Source organism: Schistocerca serialis, chromosome 12 (assembly GCF_023864345.2).
Source record: "Schistocerca serialis cubense isolate TAMUIC-IGC-003099 chromosome 12, iqSchSeri2.2, whole genome shotgun sequence".
NCBI lineage: Eukaryota > Metazoa > Arthropoda > Insecta > Orthoptera > Acrididae > Schistocerca > Schistocerca serialis.
This window is the reverse complement of record NC_064649.1, coordinates 10,291,263-10,306,043: the sequence shown is the minus strand read 5'-3', so window position 1 is coordinate 10,306,043 and position 14,781 is coordinate 10,291,263. Positions and strand designations below refer to the sequence as shown.

The 14,781-nt window shown below is 40.9% G+C and overlaps 1 protein-coding gene across 1 annotated transcript in view; it reads right to left on the bottom strand.

The window, feature by feature from the left end:
- Positions 1-14,781, bottom strand: part of LOC126428345 (uncharacterized) — a 240,841-nt gene that overhangs the window by 33,420 nt on the left and 192,640 nt on the right. Inside the window, exons 17-19 of the mRNA XM_050090278.1 lie at positions 12,131-12,236; positions 5,671-6,100; positions 412-552 (exon numbers count right to left, since the gene is read on the bottom strand). Of these exons, the coding sequence (XP_049946235.1) occupies positions 412-552; positions 5,671-6,100; positions 12,131-12,236 (677 nt within the window). The remainder of the gene's footprint in view (positions 1-411; positions 553-5,670; positions 6,101-12,130; positions 12,237-14,781) is intronic.

Genomic DNA, 14,781 nt, shown 5'->3' with positions numbered 1-14,781 from the left:
AAATAGCAATACGTATCATTTGGAAGCGTTTTATATTATGCTGGTGGGGCTCTACATCTGAGGCAATGATGATTCTAATGTAGGCTGTTGACAAGTTCTCTCTATTCAATGCCTAAATGCACTGTCAGAATGTTTACACTCAGCACAAAAATGTAATTTCAAGTTATCTCGCACAACAAACACAGCGTATGTTTCACTGAGAGCACAAAAATATTGCTTCATCTAAATAACTGTCCCTATACTGTAAAGAAACCATACTCTCCAGCAAACTACTAGTCCCAGGGCAGCACAGCAGAACTGCTGCTGGGTTTAAAAGGTATGTAGAGGGGTCAGGTGAAAAGTTGAACTTGACAACCTGTAACAGTACTTTCCGTTCAAACTGATACGAGGAAAAGTTTCTATCACACGTACCTGGAAGAGCCTCGAGCCCAGCTGGATTCCCGACCACCTCTTGCGAACAGTTGAAGCCAGGTCCGTGAGAGATGTGAGGCCATTTGGGGCAGCCGCTGTGTCTACACAGGAGCGAGGACGCTGGGTGCTGTTCTCCCATGCCTGGAAATATCAACTTATCAGGGCATCCAAAAGTGTTTGACAATTTGGGACCTAATTGTTTTGCTCTACATTTACATAACCACATAATAATAATTACAGCAACAACAACAATTATTATTGTTGTTGTTACTGCTACTGGTGCCGCCATTCCCTCTGCTCTTCAAGCGTGGGCACGTAAAAGATTTGACCAGAAAAGAGTGGACGCAAAGAGTCAGCGGATTTTGAAAAGCCAACTTAAAGACTGCAGTACCACTGAGGCAAGCAATACCTTGGCCATACCCATTGGCAGAAACACTATAGGCATCATGAACTGGACACCAGTAAAACACAGACTCAAGGTGCTGGTAAAAGACCAGCACACATTGGCAGACTACCTGAAAGTGGGGTAAAAATTGGCTCTGATTGGAGTCGACAACGGGAAGATTCTTTAAGTACAGCAAAGCAAGACTCTATAGAGGAAACTACTCTCCATTGGCATACTGACAGCCTATGCAATAAATTGTCATGTGGGCAGTTTTTTGAGAAAACTGAAGGCAAAACAGATGAAGAAAAGACCTGACCTAGGCAGATCAACTGAACACTAAAAAAGGAAAATTAAGGACTGACTTTTGTTACACAGGAACAAGCCATCAGAAGTAATGCACTGAATGCCATATTCAAGAAACTGGCAGAAGAAAAGAGTGCAGATTCTGCAAAGAAGCTAAGGAATCAACACACCACATCTAGAGCTGTTGCAACCACTCAGACTGATTGCAAGCAGAGTCAAAATGCTTTGGCATCATCACACAATCTTAGGAAGTTATGAGGAGTCTGTTCCATAGGTAACGTGATCCTAGCCTCACTAAACGCATTGAGGTATAACACATTGGTTCATAAAGATGTGACCGGTAGTAGGAAGACCGAGGAAAGTATGGATGGACCAAGTGCAGGAGGATACAGGAGTAAGTAGAATTAGATGGCATACAGTTCTTACAGAAGAATGGTACACGAGCAGACAGAAAGGAAGAGTCCTCGTTAACCATACCCAGGCAACTGGAGCGGTAAACTATTGATGGTGACGGGTTTTCAACATCTCAGTTTTCACAAGACAGAGCCCCGGAATACACAACATGTATCATCAAATGCCTTTTGGTGTACAACCTGATCATGCACAGTACATTTCTCAGTCTCAGTGGTACATTTTCAACATATGTGGTGTTCTTAAACATTACATAACTGCCTTCACTACATCCAAATTACATTTGTTTCTGTCCTCTGCAATGGAGAATAATACTAACTAATACCTCGTTTTGTTCAAGAATTGTGTCGAGCCCACGGAGGCTTGCTCTGTGCATCAATACTCATCACTTGTTTCCATACAATATGGTTTCTAAATGTCTACAACATTTATTCATTTAGTGTATACATCACTTCACTGGCCTTCCTCACAGTCTTCATTAATCCATATTAAACTACTAAGCAAAATTTTATCATTACGCACTTTCCTGCTTTATATACACACCCGTAGGACATTAATACAGACAATGACTGGTTGTTCTTGCTTCCCAAGTAGCAAAAACACTCACAAGAGCACTTTAATTAAGAACGGAAAGAAAAACAAAGTAAATTAGGACATGAACAGTTCAGTTTTAGGGAAAGGAGGAATACCCTTGAAGAAATTTTAGCACTACAGTTAATAGCAGATGGCAGATTTGTGAAAAACAATATATTGAGGCTAATGGGTGCTATTCAGTTTAGAATTTTAGTTGAGTAGTCAGGCACAGAAACCATACCACAGTTAAAAGAGTTTAACGGCATGAAATGAAGGCAGTACTAGAGAAAGGAGTGAGACAAGGTTGTAGCCTACCTCTTGTGTTATTTGATGTGTACACTGAGAGGAAACCAAGGAAAAAATTGGTTAGAGAATTGAAGTTCAGAGAGAACAAATAACAATGCTGAGACTTGCTAATGAAAATATAACTGTGTCAAAAGATACCAAAGAACATGGAAGATCAGTCGAACATAGTGGATAGTGTCTTAAAAGGAAATTGTACCCATGAAAGTTAAATGAGGGTAACGGAGTGTCATCAAAGTGGGCAATGATGAAAGAATCATATTAGGGAATGAGAGAATAAAAGTAGTAAATGAGCTTTGCAATTTGGGGAACAAAATAAGTGATGATGGCAGAAATTCAGAGGAAACAAAATGTAGACTGGCAACAGGAATAAGTGGTGCCGAAAAAGAGAAGTGTTTTACAGAGGGTTTTTGTTTGGAGAGTAACTTCATATGTAAGTGAAATACGGATGGTAAATAGTTTGGACAAGAAGATAATAGCAAGTTTTCAAATGTGGTGCTACAAAATAATGCTAAAGATTATGCTGGCAGAGCGAATAACAAATGAGAAGGTTCTAAATCAAACGGAAGAGAAAAGAAATTTAGGGCTCAATTTGAATAGAAGACAATACTCGAAAGGACACATTCTGAGGACTCGAGGAATCATCCATTCTGTACAGGAGGGAAGTGTCGGCATAAGACCGTAGAGGAAGACCAATATTTGACTTCAGTTATCGAGTTCAAATAAATGTTGGCTGCATTAGTTATGCAGAGGTTATGAGGCTTGCACCCTTCAGACTAGCGTCAAGAGCTATAGCAAACAAGCCTTTCAACGGGAAACAACAACAAAAACAACATCAACAACAACAACCCCAATGAGGGGGTATATACAATCTTTTCATAACAAAAAAAACACATAGAATGATGAAGACAGATTTAACTTTAATGAAAAACAAATTATGCCAGACTGCTACTCACTAGAGAGAGGAGGCATATTTAAAAGTAGATGGAGAACACACACACACACACACACACACACACACACACACACAGACACTGCCATCTCCAGACACTAGAGTCAGACTGCAGTGAGAGGCAATCTTGGCTAGGGTGGGTAGTGGTGGTGGTGGGGGGGTGGGGGAGTACAGAAGAGACGTGGGTCAGGAAGAGGGAGGGGGAGGGGGGAGGGAGGCTGCTGCAGTGCTGAATGTGGAAATGTGGTGGGCTGCTAGCTGCAACACCGGTGGCTGAGTTGGGAGGGGGACGGGGGGATCTGATAGCTTAGTATACTTTTTAATCTGCCTGTCTGCTGCTCAACAATCAACCCTAATTAATGTTATTGTTATTCCTTCACAGATTTTCCAATATTAGATTACACTGAGGCACCCCACACCTCCTAATACTATGTCGGACAACGTTTTGCCCAGCGTAGTGCAGCGACTCGAGGTGGAACGGACACGAGTTGTCACAAGTCCCCTGCACAAATATTGAGTCATCCTGCCTCTATAGCCATCCGTAATTATGAGAGTGTCGTCGGTGTAAGACGACGTGCACAAATTGACTTCTTGATTATGTCCCACAATTGTTTGGTGAGATTTGTGTCGAACGGTGTCAGACTAGCTGAAATAACCACTTCCGGACAGTGGTTAGTTCAGTTGGAATGGGACCCAGTCCATTCCATTTAAATGCAGCTCACATCATTATGAAGCCACCACCAGCTCGCACAATACCTCGATCACAACTCGGGTCCACGGTTTCGAGGGGGTCTGCATCACATTTGGACCCTACCGTCAGCTGTTACCGTCTGAAACTGGGATTCGTCTGACCACGCCACTGTTCTCCACTCGTCTAGGGTCCAATCCACACGATCGTGAGCCCAGGGGAGGCACTGCAGGTGATATCGTGCCATTAGCAAAGGCAGTCGCATCGGTTGTCTGCTGCCGTAGCCCGTTAACCCTCGAGCAGGTGCGCTGTCTTTCATAACGTGAGCAGGCATGTGGTGTAATTTGTACACATATAAGGAACAGCCCATGAAAAATAAACCTTGCCATTGGCGGGGAGGCTTGCGTGCCTCAGCGATACAAATAGCCGTACCGTAGGTGCAACCACAACGGAGGGATATCTGTTGAGCGGCCAGACAAACGTGTTGTTCCTGAAGAGGGGCAGCAGCCTTTTCAGTAGTTGCAGGGGCAACAGTCTGGATGATTGACTGATATGGTCTTTTAACATTAACCAAAATGGGCCTTGCTGTGCTGGTACTGCAAACGGCTGAAAGCAAGGGGAAACTACAGCCGTAATTTTTCCCGAGGGCATGCAGCTTTACTGTATGCATGAAGAGGTGCATCAAACCAGTCTCAGTACTGAAGACCAAGACCACCACCACCAGAACAACAACAACAACAACAACAACAACATAAAAAACAGCTGTGTTTCTGTAATAAAGGTACACGTGTAAGAGCAAAGTCCCAGTTCAATGCCAAAACGATACACTAAACCTCCATTATATGCTTAAGCATTGTTAATTAAACAATAACAAAATAAACTTTCATTATATCGCATCGTTGCCATGGAAGTCTTACACCGCAGCAATGACCCACTCTACACACTGAACAGCACAGCTGCCTAAGATCTCAGTCAATCGCTTATTCCATTCCCAATTATCTCGTGGACCACTGCCTCATTGCAGAATTGTGCTGCTAGCTCATAATCTGGGTCATTTTTGTGCACAGACCGTAATTTATTTTTCTCACCCACCTTCTTGTTTATTTTACATTACTGCTGCTTACTTTTACATATGACAACACAATTTACCAATGCATCTGTTTAAGCAATAATGAAGGAATATATACGGGCTCGTATTGTGAAACAGCAATGGAATGGAGCAATGCAATTTCATTTGCGGTCGGTGCCTGCTTGAAGGTTAATATCAAATTGTGCCGCAATGTCCAAAAAGATACATTCCTTGTACATCTCACACTGATTTCAGCAGTTATTTCACGCAGTGTTGCTTACTGTTAGCACTGACAACTCTACGCAAACACTGCCGCTCTCAGTCATTAAGTGAAGGCCGTCAGCCACCGTGTTGCTCGTGGTGAGGGGTAATGCCTGAAATTTAGTTTTTTGGCACACTCTTGTCACTGTGGATCCCGGAACACTGACTTACAGAAACTGCAAAAATTGCAAAAACTGGAGGGCTAGGTATAGATACAAAGCCCATTCCTGCCAAATGACAATCCAGTGCACTGAGCATTGCACTACCCCACACAAAACGAGAACAACACGGGCGCAGAAGTGCAAAGCACTCACCTGAGAGGAGCCGACCACATCCGGCAGCTGGGACTCCTCCTCCCCGCCGCCCTGTCGGGGTGACGGCTGCGACAGGGACGAGTGTATCGACCTGACGAGCCCGCGCAGGCTCCAGCCGGGTGCGCCCGCCGGGATCCCGGCGGCAGCCGCGGCGCTTGAGCGCGCCGGTCCCCGGGCGGGCCGCGGCGTCTCTGCCGGCGGCGAGAGGGACAGGCGGGCGGCGAGCTGTCGCGGCTGGTGCAGCAGGTCGAGGCGGAACGGCAGCAGTGCCAGCGGCTGCAGGCACGCCACCAGCTGGTCCGCCAGCCCGCGCCACGCCGGCCCGCCCAGGTTCCCCAGTGGCAGCAGCCCGCACTCCTCCTGGTAGTACCGCCGCAGGACCGACTCGCGCGTCCGCAGGTACCCCACCCACGCGTCCAGGGACCGTACGCTGTACATCCGTAAGTTTACTTGAGTAAATCGCAGTACGCGTGTGAAAATCGGCAGTAGAAGTTAAGGGTCTAGGGTACGTAAAAGGCTCTATCATACACAAAAGTAATCCTGACACAGAATACTGTCCGATGGAATTGAATTCCTAATAATGTGTCAAGTGTTTAAAGCAAAATAAAAATGAATGAAGAATTCTTAGTGGTTTAGGATCAGATCAATAAGAAGTGCTCGAAAGATAAAGTGATATGACTGCACAAAAAATGTGAAGAAATCTACCGTATTTAGTCAAATCTAAGACACACTTTTTTTCCGCCTTTTGTAATCCAAAAAACCGCCTGCAGCTTAGAATCGAGTGCAAAGTAAGCAAAAGTTCTGAAAAATGTTGGTAGGTGCCACCACAACTAACTTCTGCCGTCGAATATATGTAGCGCTACACAGGCATGCTTTGCAGGCAAAAAGATAAATACTGGCGCCAAAACCTCTGCATCAGTAAATAAATTTAAAAAAAAAAAAAAAAAGGTGGAAGACGAGTTTTTTTTTCTTCCTCCATCCTGAGTTTCGACCACTGCATTTTCATACATTATCCAACAAAGTAAATACAAATTCCGTACTGTTCATCTTCGAATGTAGGAGAGCATTTCAATGTACTACGAAAATCTGACTGGCAAGACTGTTTGGGATGTTTGTAAATATGGCCAACTCCACGTTCTGAATTTTTTCCTACCTGTGAGAAGAGATGGTTGCTAATAGGAAATTTTATAAATTGTGAATCACATGCGGTATTCTCTTCACCATAAGAATAATACGAATATAAACATTTTGCCATGTATTCTTTCGTGTTTGCTGCTATCTCATTTAAATCCTGTCTGCCTAATAAACTATGAAACTAGAGTGAGACAACAGCAAATGTGGAAGAATATACATATCATGTCATGTTTATATTCGTATCATTCTTATGCGTAATAGTGATACAGTCAGAAATGAAGCACGGCAATTGACAAGATTTTTAAATCTAAGATGACTCTAGTTTCTGTGCAGAATGTAATGTACTAAAGAGGCATCTGCAAAGATTTTCAAATTGAGAAAAATTTTCGCTAACTCTCGTTCAGAACATCTTCTATCATACGCAATCTATTATTTGGTTCTTGTTGATCATTATCAAAGAAAGCTGCAATGTAAGTAACAACAAATAGCAGTCTCTTGCCATTGTTTCGCTTATGAGACAATTCCTCTCTTTTTTTAATAGTAAGTGGAGGTAGCGCACACAAAAGCAAGCCATGCCGCGAGTGGCAACAGGCCGTAAACACTCATTATCAGAATGCGACAAACAATGCATGACACATTACAGGAACGCATTTTCAGCTTAGAGTGACGTAAACACCTATAACAAAGAGAATGGCACTAATCAGATCAAAGAAAAATAAGCAATCAATTCAAACCAGACAAAGCACGTGAAAAAGGAAGGGTACCCATATAAATACGGACGGAGCGCCTGACGCATAGCAATGGCTATCTGGTAAAGCTTAACCGATAAGCTTACGACTGGAACCACACTACTGTAGCTGTATCGTCATTCATTCGACCTAAATTGTGTCTCATATTACAATGGACCAACTTTGTTTCGATTTGGAGGTGCGGCCTAAAACTTTTCTCTCCCCTTGAATTTCGAGCCTCATTTTCCAGGTGCGGCTTAGATTCGAGTAAATACGGTAAAAGGAAAAGTTCTTCAGAAAGACAGTGAAATTAGAAGCAAAGGCATCAACACAAAGACAGCAAAAGGAATTCTACTATTAAACTCAGGAGACAGGTGACAGATGTACAGTACAGGTTCAAGGCCACTATGAGGGAAAGGAGTTTATGCTGATGTGACAAATGTGGCATTATATATTGAATTTAAAGACAGAGGAGATTTAGCATTAGTCATGAACTTGACTAAACTTTTGGAGAGTAGTGAATAAACAATACAGAAGGGATAGATAATGTTCCTTAGGAATTTCTGAAATCAACTTGGGAAATGTCAATCACATCATTCACGTTAGTGAGTAGAGTCTATGAGACTGGCGACATGTCAAAGATGGAGATGAACGTTCAGAAGGACATCATCTACACAATCCCAAATATATCACACGTAGATAAACGTGAGAATTATGACACAATAAGCTTAACAGCTCTTGCATCAAGATCGCTGGCAAGTAAAATATACAGAAGAATGAAAGGAAAACTGAGAATTCGTTAGATGACCATCAGTTTGGCTTTAGAAAACGTAAAGCCATTCCAATGTTATTTGACATGTAGAAAATGTTTGATATGTAAAATGGAGTAAGATGTCAGAAATTCTAAAAAAGCAGAAAGATGAAAGTTATGAGGAGACCAGAAATGAGGTTAACAATAAACTGAACATCAATATTTGGGAAATGTAGTAGTAGAAGTCTTGGAAGCAAACCAAAAGGATAGATGAAGCAAAGAGGACCTACAGAGCAAAGAAGCATTCATCACAAAAAGTAGTCTGATAGTATCAAATATAAGCCTTAGTTTGATGAAGAAATTTCTGGGTACATACTTTCTGAGCACAGCATTATACAGTAGTGAATTACGATACAGGCATATGCTGAAAACTATAAGAAATGAGGTGGTTCTCTACAGAATCAACAAAGAAACAAATATCTGGAAAACGGATTTGATGAAGGGACAGGTTGAAGAAGGGACAGGATGATAGGATGTGTGTGAAAACATCATGGAATAATTTCCACAGTATTAGAGGGAATCATACATAGCAAACACTGTATGGAAAAACAGACTGGAATATATCCAACAAATAACTGAGTATGTAGGGTGCAAGAGCTACTCTGACATGAAGAGTTTAGTGAAAAGAAATTGTGCCAGGCTGCACGAAACCAGGCATAAGGCTGGGGGAGCACCTAGCATTAATGACACTGTTGCACATGGGTGCCACAATTTTTATGAGGATTGCATCTGAGTCAGATGTACAGAGACCTGTGGAGCTACAAATATGGAATATGTGTAACTTAATGTACATAGTAACTGAGTCATATGAGCCTGGCTGTTGCGACAGAAATAACATGGTGAAGTCAATTTTATAACTGAAGGATAAACTAACTCATTTTGATGACTATCAATTCAATGCTGTCCTACTGGATATCTTATGGCACTGCTGACTTTCTATTTGACTTACACAGCTGGTTATAGGTGGACTGGCAGTTTAACGTGGATTCCCAACTGCCATGCAAATCGTTATTTATCACATTAATTAACATTTCTGCAGGTAAAGAAGTGAAAGGTGCCAGATAAAAAATGATTAAAGAAACTGTAGTAACTCAAACACAATTTGTAGTAAAGTAATTACCAAAAAGATTTAACATACCCAGAATGGACAGAGCACTGGTTGCTTCGAAAGAAGATTTTCAAATTGTGAATAGTGCAGTCTAAACAATACAGCATAATTGAGCAGTATTTATCAAGATATAACTAGTATTCTTACAAGTAAACCACAAAAAATACTGTGTACAAAGTATCCATTACCCAGATGCCAATGAACATTACTAACACAAACAGCATGGCGACACACTGACCAGAGCACAGTTTCGTGAAACCTAGGCACCATTAGAAGGCTGTGACATGTAAGGGAAGACCATGGGTTCATTGAAGTCTGGGTCCTGTATTTAGGTCAGTTGGGGGCTGAAAGAGATGGTGCAACATTTATAGCTTCTAGCAATCAATCCTTACATCAACTACATTGTCACAGACAGTGACTAATCCTGCAGTGGAACAAGTGCTGCATTCAGCAGAGACGGTTTTACTGCCGAGACCGATTAGCAGGCGAGATGCTCACAGCCTGTCCTCAGAGAGAGGCCATCCAACAGATACTACAAAATAAATGGCCTACTGAAGTACTTCGCCATAGAGCACAAGCCAGTAAGCAAATGCATGTTTGTTTTTTTCTGCTCCATAGGTTGACCGCACTGATTCAACCGTGAAATGAAATACCTTACTCTCTCTGTTGTTCCAGCCTGTTGGCTGTGTAGATTCTGTGAATAGCTCTATTCGTTGTAAGTTCAGAGCATTTTATTGTGACTGCCCTGCTCTCCGTATGTGCTGAGGAAGCAATTTGGCAGGGGGGGGGGGGGTGTTCGTTATTTGTTTCCTGTGCTCTGAAAGGACTAGAACTGTAAACTTACTTTGCAGAATGCAGCTGCATTCACAAAGAATGTAAAATTTACGAATGAGTAAGTCACTTTCAAAGTGGAAGCATACCTGCCTATGAAAAGAGCATTCATGGAACACCATTTATTTTGACAACAGACAGGAACATCGAGACAGCACAGTGAATGATTTGTTACAATCATTATGCCAGACTGGAAGATACTGCACTCGAGTTGAACATTAGCAATAGTTCAGCAATTGCAGTCGTCCACAATTCTCCAAACTACCATAAGGTAGTGTGTCAACAAACAAGCACAAACAGGGACACTTGGAGATGAGAAAATCACATTTAGACATTTTGGAGAGGAAGGAGAAAACTTCCTCAATTGCATGGCAAAAAATCAAAACAGAAGATAAGAGGGAATCTTTCAGGTGTGATTTTGCTTCAGTATATTGCCTGCCCTCATTCAAAGTCACAGTTTTGAGCTGCTGGAGCAGCCAATATGCAATCCTGACCAAACTCGAGTTATTTTTCACCATTTTGGGCTGATGAAGGAGCTCCTGTATGAATCAATTTTTTGTCAGACAATGAGATTATGGATGTTGTGGGAGAGTAAGTGTGCACAATGCTGCAAAGCTGCTTCCAATGTGGAATTAGAAGGCTTGTCAAAAGCCCCCATAACTGGCTGGATTAGTCAGTTCAGATATTGGAAGAATGCAAAGACAGACTACTTCCTATAGTATTATGCTCAATAAAGCATATAGTGTTCAGCCCAACCTTTGTGTTGTGGACAGCTTTGCTTTACTTACATCAGACGGAAGTTTGTTGGAGACACTTTCTCTATACTGGAAAATCTCACTCTGAATCCTTTTCAATGAGGCAAATATGTACTGAAACAGTGTGCCAGTCTGGTACACAAACCCAGAACCTTGGCTTTCTTACCAACTTAGCTCTCCAGGCACGACTCACGACCCGTCCCCACAACTTCACTTCCACCAGTATCTCTCCCACCCTCCAAATGCTACAAAAATCTCTCCCATCTGTCTCACTGGACTAGCAATTCTACAAGAAGAAGAAATATAACCTATATCTTGACTATTTTGTACTCTGAACAAAGTTCTGAAAACACGAATGTATCAGTAGATCGAGTGCTACTGCTAAATGCACTCTGTACGATTTGTACTTCATTTTTTCGAATTTATGTCCAACTCTCAGTGTACGTTGACATCACAAGTGACAATTTAGGCCTACTGAACTGGAATGTTCAAGATGCGGGGAAAAAGGTCAGTGTTATAATTCTTTACACTTTGACAAACCACAATTTTTAAGAAACATCACATCACAATTGCTTTTGAATGTAAAATTATTTAGTTATGTAGTTTACTATTACAATTTCAGCTGTGTAGCCATTATCAAGAGGAATACTGCAAAACTGGGCTTCAGCACATGTGAAAACTTTAACAAATATCTGTCACATATATACATAAATAATTTATGAATAACAGAGGCCACTCACCTATCAGTGGAAGCACTGTCAACCGGCACATAAAAAAGAAGGAAAACTTGCTGTTTGGCAAGTGGTCTCCTTCACTCCTAAATTATTTACGCTCTACCAAAACATTCATCACTATACTCATAAGTATGTGTGTCATAAACATGACAGTGTGTTGAGTATTTACTATTACCATTGCTATCATCTTTTACATAAATTACACAAACCACTACTCATGAATACTGTATAAATGACAATAAATAATGTTGTAGTCAAAGATTATCATGACAACCTTTAAAAAAATTTATATGACTGAACCACAACTATGAGCAATTAATAAAACCACAAACTTGTAACAAAGCATAAATATCACTTACTTAAGTAGCCCCAACACAAAAGCATTGAACTTCATTATCCCCTCTGTGAAAACATCTTCACTGTTGATGCGTAGAACCAGTTCATTTAGAGACTTTGTCATTGGATCTGCAAAGAGAGGAACACACTAGCATTGTCTATGACATAGAAAATGATGTGTCATTCTACCTTATATACAAATGTTAATGTCTATTCAGAAATAAAACAAGTAGTACACAATAAGATAAGGCATCCCAATTTAAGTATGACCAAAATAGACAACTGCATGCTAAGTTTCAAATTTCTCAGGCTTCTCTCACTGTTTCCCTACTTGTTTCATTACATCGAGTGCCAGACCACAAGCCTTGTTTAAATTGAAACCTCCATCCCTATTTTATTACATAAAATGCATGTTTGACCATCAGCTGCTTTTATTTTAGCATGGACGAGTCTCAGTCGTGGACCATCTCCCCAGATAAGGATTAAAATGGTTTCAGCCACAACATTACATTTGTCATTACTTAAACAAGGTCTGGAGCATGTCACGAATGTTGATATATGACACAAGGCTTTTAGAAGCAAACATACTAATACCAAGTGTTCACAGAGCAGTAGTGGAGAGATCACGACTACAAGTCCTGTGTCGTATACTGATATTCATGACATGCTACACACATTATTTAAATAATGACAAATGTAATATTGTGGCTTAAACCATTTTAACCCTTATCCGTGGAGATGGTCCACGACTGGGACTGGTCGATGTTTGGGTCCAAAATAAAAGCAGCTGATGGTCTAACATCCATTTTATACATTACTTGATGGCTGTTGATAGTCAGCTTCTAAAATTGCCCATTTTATTAGGTTTCCTGACATCTTTATTTTGGTAGGCTCCTCAATTGCACAGTTCCAGAAACTTGGCATTTGCACCACGATACTAGTCTCATTGCACTTCATTTCAATGCTTATATTCGAGGCAGTGCTTGTCAACAGCTGATTGGATCAGTTGTTTTTAGCTGGGTGTGTTGCTACTGTTCTTTGCATCTCTTCTCGACTGTTCTAATACTCTGCTCAACATAAGATGCGCCATATTCACACAGAATGAGGTAGATATCTGTCTTTTGGAGACCTAGATCACCTTTACCGTTACAAATAGGACTACCTATGCTGATGTGAGCAAAATAAAATACACTGGATGCCAACATTTTCATAGGAGTCAACCAATCTTTCACAATATTAGTCCATCATAATGTAGGTAAGTGATTCTTGGCTAGGGGTCTGGCCCTCAATTTATTTAGATCTCATTGGCCATTAAATCCATAACAGCTGACAATGTCAAATGGGTATTTCACAAAATACCAATGTGGACTCAAACAGACGAGCATGGAAGGGTGTCAGGAACTGGAGTCTGCAATGAGCATGTGTAATCGCACAACTTTGAGCACCTCAAAATGATTGGGGTGGCCTCAGAGATTGTTTTTGTTGTGGTCTTCAGTCCTGAGACTGGTTTGATACAGCTCTCCATGCTACTCTATCCTGTGCAAGATGCTTGTACGCACTGCAGCCTGCATCCTTCTCAATCTGCATAGAGCCTCAAAAATATTGTACATAAAATGGTAAACGACAACAATTTTTGATTTATGGGGATTAGGCCAGGGTTCAAGGCTATCCAAAAATGCACATACCACTTATGAAAGCCCACATTGTACTATTATAAGTTTAGGATAATAACGATGTTGAGACAGCATTTCAAATGCAATACAGAGCATAAGGTGAGAGAGAGAGAAAAGAGGAATGGTAGGTCAGCAAGGGGACTACATAACATCACAGGTGGCCAACAGAGGCAAGATATATTGATATAGTAGCTTCACATCAGACGCCAATACAGACGAGAGGACGTCTCTCATTTTGAGCAACTGCTGGGTACTGCCACAGCAGAAGGATTCGGAGAGAGGAGGTGAAAATGACCTCGAGAGGTCAGTCAGTTGGGTACTGTAATGCAATCGGTTAGTGAACAACCTACACCATTTGTATTTTTTCATACTTACATTGATTTAGGATGAAAAGCTTTTAATATTTCATATTTCATTAATGGTTCCTTCTTAATGAAAAAAACTCATCGTTTCAACAGCTTCCGAATCATATTTCATGAATAATGAAAGCATTAGCTGAATTTTGCTTATACAAAATTGTAAAGAATGTCTTAAAAGCCTTGTGATAAACTGTCAACACAAAATTTGGAATGAATCTAGATGTAAAATCACCAATTTAAAATATAATGCTGTAAATAACAAACTGTGATGTATTATATTTCATTATTGTTCTAACAATACCCACACCTCATTCCTGAAATGTGGTGATACATTTGAGTTATCCTGTCAAAAAAAAAATCAGCTGCGAGTTAATTCTATGTAAAGATGAAACTGGCAGACTTTAGAATGCAAAGATGAAACTGGCAGACTTTAGAATGCAAAGATGAAACTGGCAGACTTTAGAATGCAAAGATGAAACTGGCAGACTTTAGAATGCAAAGATGAAACTGGCAGACTTTAGAATGCAAAGATGAAACTGGCAGACTTTAGAATGCAAAGATGAAACTGGCAGACTTTAGAATGCAAAGATGAAACTGGCAGACTTTAGAATGCAAAGATGAAACTGGCAGACTTTAGAATGC